At 37.9% G+C, this 7,614-nt stretch overlaps 2 protein-coding genes across 2 annotated transcripts; one reads left to right on the top strand and one right to left on the bottom strand.

Moving 5' to 3' along the window:
• Positions 1–658: 658 nt before the first annotated feature.
• Positions 659–1,535, top strand: LOC129738932 (thioredoxin domain-containing protein 17-like). The gene is made up of 3 exons (XM_055730257.1): positions 659–925; positions 987–1,171; positions 1,232–1,535. Exons 2-3 carry the CDS (start codon positions 1,027–1,029, stop codon positions 1,468–1,470), a joined length of 384 nt encoding a protein of 127 aa, XP_055586232.1. The 5' UTR covers positions 659–925; positions 987–1,026; the 3' UTR covers positions 1,471–1,535.
• LOC129738931 (uncharacterized) lies at positions 1,495–7,397 on the bottom strand. Its single transcript, XM_055730256.1, has 5 exons — positions 7,137–7,397; positions 6,876–7,070; positions 4,204–4,916; positions 3,867–3,935; positions 1,495–3,792 (listed from the first exon to the last, which is right to left on the bottom strand). Exons 1-5 carry the CDS (start codon positions 7,266–7,268, stop codon positions 1,668–1,670), a joined length of 3,234 nt encoding a protein of 1,077 aa, XP_055586231.1. The 5' UTR covers positions 7,269–7,397; the 3' UTR covers positions 1,495–1,667.
• Between the last annotated feature and the right edge of the window lie 217 nt (positions 7,398–7,614).

The raw sequence follows: 7,614 nt of genomic DNA, 5'->3' as shown, positions 1-7,614 counted from the left end.
CGACGCCCCATTTTCAGGAGTATATCAATCCCAACCTAATTCTTTCATTGTAGGCGTTAGAAGGTCCGAGCGCATAAAAAGGAGACGACAGCTCAACGATCTCGGAAGCAATGTTGAAGAGCGTCAAGGACATCGATAATCAACATCAAGTGTGAAAACAAAAACTTAAACAAACAAAAAGTATTACAAATGAAGTGTTAACCTTGAGAAAAAATATTTGAATTGTCAATGATTTTATTTTGAACTCGAAGGATGAAGAACTATAGTGTTTGATAAACTCGTTGAACGAGTGTCGACAGCATAACGTGTTCGGGCACCGCGACGTCGATTAAGATATGAATTTTGAAAATAAAGCCAGTCAACGTTAGACTGTGTACCACAGAGAACTGTGTACTAAGCAACATCGATTCTTTTATCTCCCTTTAAATCCAAATCCCCAAACATAAAACAAACTTGGTACGGGAATTTTTATTTTCTTCAGCCCCTTGGGTGCAACCACCAATCTAAATTTCGTTCCATCTACCACCACCAGATAACACTGTCGTATAGATATTTCTCAAATTTAATAACCGAGATATTTCTCGACGAGAAATATTTCAGTTATTACACGCCGAGAAATAACTCAGTGAGTGGGCACGGTAAAGCGTGAAAATACATGAAAAATAATAATTTTATATTTTTTTTCATTTCTGAATGCAGGTTAAGGATAATATATTTTTATTTTATTATTTTATATTACATCTTTTAGATCCTTTGCTCAAATTGCATTTTCAAGCTAATGGAAACTTATAAACTAAAAACGGCTTTTGTGATAAGTAGAGCTCATTTTCGGCTACTTGGGTTTTGTTTATTTTATCTTTAATACCCTTTTCACATGTTGGTGCTGAATTGATTGTGGGATGGAGACAAAAATTATCAGTAATAGGTAGGTACTTTGTTCTCTTAATCCGTTCAATTATCTATAGACTATTGATGTGTATATATAGGGCATTGTTCAGTATTGAGATTCGAGTATAACTGTTCGCGATGGTCCAAAAACACTACGTAGCTGGTTTCGAAGGATTCCTTAATTTCATCAAAGATTTCCTGCCCGATGGCCAGGTGATTAATGTTTTGTTCACCGGCGCTAAAATGAATAACGGTGTTAGCTGGTGTAGCGATTGTGTGGAAGGTTTGTAGAATCAAATATTGAACTTAACCTAACAATTTACATATATGGCTTCCTTCATAGCTGCGCCATTCATTGAGGAAGCTGTAGATCGTTCAGCCCCGGCTGGCTCACATTTGGTGTATGTGGACGTTGGCGACCGGCCGACCTGGAAAGATATGAATAATCCGTTTCGAAAACATACTGAAACACATTTAAGCGTTATTCCGACATTGATTCGTTGGAAAAATCCTCAGCGTCTGGAAGGAGAACAGTGCGCAAAACCGGACCTGCTAGATATGTTTTTCGGGGAAGATGAATAGTTCGGGGATTAAAAAAACATTCACTCAATTGTAAGCATTTAATAAATCTTGATTTAAAAATGGCAGTTAATAATGAATTTTTCGATGTTTCAGCAAAGTCAACTGCGTAATCTTGTGTCACGTGAACAGTTTCTAAAGCTAAGCTTGAATATGTATTTTTTTTCGTCCAAATTACTTTGGATTGATTTCAAATGTTGTTAAGGTCGGATCAATGAATTGGCACTAGATGATCGTCTAGGAGCTTGATTAACCATGTTGGCCAGTAATCGTGGCGATTCTCGTTTGTAGGTTCGAGGGCTTTTATCTGCGTTGTTGCTTCTGTTAGATAACTCAGCTGTCAATGCCAGTTTTGAAAGTGGGGTTGCTTTAAGCGGCGTTTGTTTGCGTGGTCTATTTTCTCGACCATGTGGACTAGCGCCTGAAATCAGTCTCCTCGGTGAATTTCGAATCATTTGCTTTTTGAACTGTGGTGTTTTGTTGTCCAGGTCAAACATATTAAGCGAGAAACCGGTGACCATTTCACGATCGGTCGCATTCATGTTCTTCAATATGTTGGGATCATTTTGCAAGGAACGTATGATTTTAGGCGTGCTTTGCAGGATCTTGGAAGCAGATGGGGATTTTGCAGCAAGTCGTAATATTTCCCTGCGATTAATTCCTCCATGAGGAGATTTCGTAATAGCTCGTTTCCGGGGAGTGTTCAATCGACGAGGGCTTTTGGCGTTATCGTTGGACGAAATGCTTCTAACTTTTTTAACTTGACGCAGTTGAATATTTTCTGGAACTTGCATCACTGGGTTAAGTATTTGGCTTCCATCAGCGCTAGTTTTCACTGTGAATTTATTACTTTGTCGCCTGTTTAACTGGGGGTTATGTTTAGAAGGTTGATTTACATTTGAAACCATTCCATCAAACAGTTTTGCTTTAGCCATTACCATTCCGGCGTTTTGACTTCGTAGACGTGCAATTGAAGCTCGACCAGATTGGGCATCTTGTAGTGGAGTTAAATGAGTTTTAAGCACTACCGAATCTATTCGGCCAGGCGTTCTTGGGGGAAACATTGGTGTTTTTGCTGACGTTTTCCGTGGTGGTATTACTGGTGGCAGCATTGGCGTTTTGATACCTCCTACTTCAATTTTAGTCACATAATGAGGAGTGTTTTTCTTGGAACTATTCAGCGACCGAAGAGAGGTTCTTCTAGGAGTAATTGTTACTTCGGGCGTTTTGAAAATTTCATCCGTTGGTTCTGATGGTTTTGACGGAGATCCCATTAATTCATCAAAAAAGCTTTGCGCACAAGTCCACTTTTCGTCTTGCTTTTTTTGTTCGTCGGTTATGTTCTGGTCAAATGTTGTGACACTTTCATCTTCCTTTGGCTTGCTAGGACTTAAATCAGGTTGTTTTAAACCACTTTGGACCGTATTTGGTCGTCCACGCTTTAAATTAGTCTTGGGATAGAATGAATGGTCTGAAACAATTGGCAGCCATGGTTTAGTACTTGTTGCACTAGTAGTCGCTACATGCCAAGATTGATTTCTAGACAGTCGAACATTTTCACGCGATCTCCTTCTAATTGTTCCAATTTTTCGTGCACTTGGTGAACGCATAACTTTATGCTCAGAACTTCGCCGTATTTTCAATTCTCGACTTAATCTTTTCGCTAGTTGATCTGTGGTGGAACAGCTGGCCTCAATAGGCTCCGTTTGTTCTAGGACTTGTTGATATTTGTTCTCAACTCGATCCAAACTGATTACCTCACAGTTGGAATTTGTTGCATTCCCACAAGCAACAATTGAACCGAACTCCTGAGAAATCCTTGTTTCAATGGCTGATACTCTTTCTTTGATGGCTTCGTATTCGCTTTTGGAAATTCGTACGTATTCCTCGTTATCATGCTCATCTTTCCGCTCGGAATCCTCATCTTGGAATAATGCTTTCCCCTTAAGCACTGGCTGATCATTTTGCTGATCGAATAAATTTACTTCTTTCTGTAATCCCGGAGTAGATAGATTTGGAAGCGAAACTACTGGCGACAGTTCGGACAATATTTTGGCCGCCTCCCCGTCATCTTCGTGTCCAGTTTTGTTTCCGAAACCAAACTCGCTACTTCCGGAACCGCATGCACTTTTATCATTTTTCTTAGCGGTCGTTTTGTTTCGATTGTGTGGCTTTTTCCTAGCCCATGGAGCTCCGACTACACTCCACCGCCGTTCCATAGGTTTATCATCAACTAAAGATGTTATGGGCAGAGCTGCGTTTTTTCCACTTACTGATTTGTGTTTGTTACCACCACCCAAGCTAAGCCGAGATTTCTTGGCTTCCCTAGAACATAAGAATAAGATAGTAAAAAGCCATATTTAGCTCTAAAAGTTAGAAACAGCTGAAGGGCTACTCACTTCATGATGGCAATCGGCGTATATGGCAGTATTTCTTGATTATCAGGAAGTGATGAAACTACCTCTTTCCTATGTTGAAAGATAACAAAAGTAAATTGGGCATAAGTCGATGAAAGATGGAAACTCAAATAAGGTAAACGACTTAGTCAGTCATATTTTTGAACATCAAAACGAATGATTTCTTCTACTGTACAAATCATTCTTTTTGATTTTCAAAAATATGATGAACTAAGCCGACCATTAAAAATTCAAAATAAGAATCATCCAGTCGCAAATCAATATCTTATATTAGGTAATTTAGCTTATAATCATTTGAAGTTCTTAATAATTTACCCACTTTTTCTTAGCACTAAATGGCATTCCATCGGTAACTTTCCGCTTTTTGGAGGATTTGTTCAGACATGGAGTAGTACCACTCGTTGTACTTTCTTTGTCAAGAAAGTCATCCGTTTTATCCAAACTTTCTGACGATCCAATAGCGCCGACAATTTTTCGAAGACCATGAAACATTCGCGTCAGAGATCCGCTGCGTCGTTTTTTCTTCTTTTTATCGGTGGTGTTAACTGTGGTACTGCCAGTATCAACCGATTGTATCCGCATCATAGTGTAGTTGGATTCGTTAAGCTTCTCTAGAATGGTATCTGGTACAACGCCAATTTCGTGGGAGTTTTCAATGAGCAGCTGCACGATTTTTACATGAGTTGTCAATCGTTGCTGAACCATTTCGGCAATCGGCATAAGATTTGGCGTTAGAATGATGGCGAGATTTTCGATAGTCATTTTATTAGCACTACAGTGCAATGAAACGGTGTGTAGAAACTGCATGAAAAACGCCATTGTATTAAGTGTGATTGGCGGAAGCAGCAGACACGTTATCATGAGATCGTACACCTTATGCTCACCCGACAAAAGACAGCGGATCAGAGCTTCCTGAATATTTCCTGTCGGTAGGAGAGGTTCGGGCAGATCTCTGAAGAAAGATTTAAGTAAGTTGGCCACATCTATGACGTGATGTGATTTTCCGAGTGGAATTCCAGTTTCTAGGCTTGCCTGCATTAACAAGAGTTCAAAGAGAGAAAATAATGTTTTAGTTAGAACAGATAACGATACTGAATTAAAAACAATGAAATGCATATGATCAGAAATGAGACATCTACCAAAAAAAATCGATGCATCACCAAACAAATCAATTTACGAACACGCCATTAAATCGATTATCAACTTTGTGAAGCAAGTCTATGATTTGAATTTTTTTTATCAGTAATAAGCGGTAATAACCATTATTAAGTTCTGAGCAATTCACATAGGGGAGATGAGGGCATAATGGCCACCTTAAGGAAAACGCTTATTTAAACATAGAAAATAGCTATAATATGGAGGTTACATTATTGTTTCGTGTTCAGACACTTAAAAAGCCTATTCCCTAACGGGCTGAAACGTGAAAAACTAGATGAAAACGTTAAAAATGCATTTTAAAAAATTTTGCCAAAAGCTGAAAACCAGCCACTGTAGGGGCATAATGAGAACCCCCCCTGAGGCAGTATGAGCACCATTAATCAGGGCAAGATGTGCGTTTTCTGCCGGGGAATCTAGCAGCGAATTCAACTCGATGAAGTCAGGTGAGTCGTAGATTCATCAAACAAAGCAATAACAAAATAATCTAGGTCTGTTTGTAGAATACAAACAATTCACGCACGCTCATACAGGAGGATGATGCAAACAGCCGTATAATGTAACAATAAAAAAAATCGATCATGAATTGTAAATGGAAAAAATTACCTCGAACAGAAATCGAACTCTAGTCTTTCGATTACCTTACCAATAGGCTACATAGTCGGATGAAAACTAGCCAAGGTGTGGCTCTATAAATCAATTTTAATTCGCTGCTTGATTCTACGGCAGAAAATGCTCATTATGCCTCAATAATAGGGACATCCCTAGTCAACAAATTTAAGTAAAAACGTGTTTTAAAATTGATAAAAATGAAAAATAAAATTTTATGATGGTAAAAATTGAGAAACAATGTGTACATCATGTTGCAGTGCGTACATTATAGATCAAGGTGATTTTAAGATGATAAGAGCTTATTTCGTGATGCTCAAAAATTATAATATTATCGTTACTTGAGAACATAGCCGTTTTTTTTAAATATCTTTGTAAAGATGATAAGGATATTCCTGTTTTTGTGAAAAATTAATGCTATAGGAAGTGCGAAACAAATCCTCATGAAAATTTATTAAAGAAAATACGTACTTTCGTAGAAAAGAGAAGTGCTTACTATGCCCTGGGTGCTCGTTATGCCCTCATCTTCCCTATGTTTATTTTTTGATCGAAACTAATTGATGTAACACTAGGTTTTCATATGGACATAAGATAACTGGAAATAATAACTCAACAGGATCACATCGTACCTTACGTTTAAGTTTGGGAGTTTGGGAGAGATTGAAAAACTCAGATGGAATCGTTTTTATGCAAAAAATGTCATGTCAATGTCGTTATATTTTTAAATGTTAGTTTAACACGTTCGTCGCCATGGTACCCAAGATAGCCGCTTAGTTTCGCGGTTCATCACGCGTTGTATATCTGGAGCTCTCTCGCTTTACTTTCACACTCCGAATTTTTTTTTTGGCGACGAACGTTGCTAATATTCATAACATAATTTAGGTAATTTAATTTTTGTTCCATATCTCTTGGAATACCAAATAAAATGAATGTTTTCTAGTGTTTTCGATTTATTCTGTTACCTAAGTTATTTGCTCTTTCTCTTCACATAGTCAAATGAACGGAGTTCTACTGTATTTTAGGCCATTAAACTTCTGAAACTGATTTTTTGGGTGATGCATCGATTTTTTTAGTAGATGCCAAAACACCTTCTAGTGCTTTCAATGCTCCGCCAGCATCGATAGACAAAATTACTTCGATAGAAAAAAAAATTACGCTGTAAATAATATTAAGTTTCCAAGGCAATTTGCATTATTTTTTTATCATTAAAAAAAAGATCGAACAAACCTTAATCTCTTGCTGTCGCTTTGATGATCCTGCTTTTCGGAACAAACCCTCCGTGTTTACTTGTTCCAGAATTCGTTGGCATGCGTCGGAAACGAACAGGGGAACCTGTGCAACCCTTCCGTTGGCAAGGATCACATCAGTCAGCTCCAGTGTGTGCAAAGGAGCGTTGAATATTCTTTTACAGCGTCCTTTGTCCTGAAATGCATTCATGTTGACGTTAAATCCATCTTTTATTTATATGATTAATTCAACTTTACAAACCTGACCAGATTTTGTTCGTTTATCTTTGCGATATTTGATACCATGGCCGCGCAATTCACTAACAATCAAATCGAACAGTTCGTCCTTATTTTTAACATCACTGATTAATGTGTGCGACTTTATTTTATCCATGTTGCTGTCTAAGCATCTTATGTGTAAAAAACTTTATTTTTTCCGCGTTTTACAATGAGAGAATGGCCCAAATTTTAAATTAAGTTAAGATTCTTCATAAAATTATAAACAAACTTTCGCCAACGGTCACTTAATTAATGCGGCGAAACAAAATTGATCGCGATATATTTCGCCGTACATTGAAATATTCTTTTGAAACATTTCCTTGCCAAATCTCGGCTACACCAAGGTGCTTAGAAACACAAGGTTGACATTTCATTTTGGGGATACCTTTACAGCTGTTTGCACGTTTAGAGTTGAAGCCCCAATTTATGGCTTTGAACGCAACCCTACGCGCGAAATAGTT

This window comes from Uranotaenia lowii, chromosome 1, assembly GCF_029784155.1.
Source record: "Uranotaenia lowii strain MFRU-FL chromosome 1, ASM2978415v1, whole genome shotgun sequence".
Classification (NCBI taxonomy): domain Eukaryota; kingdom Metazoa; phylum Arthropoda; class Insecta; order Diptera; family Culicidae; genus Uranotaenia; species Uranotaenia lowii.
The sequence above is the reverse complement of the archived record's forward strand: the minus strand, read 5'-3'. Positions and strand labels throughout refer to the sequence as shown.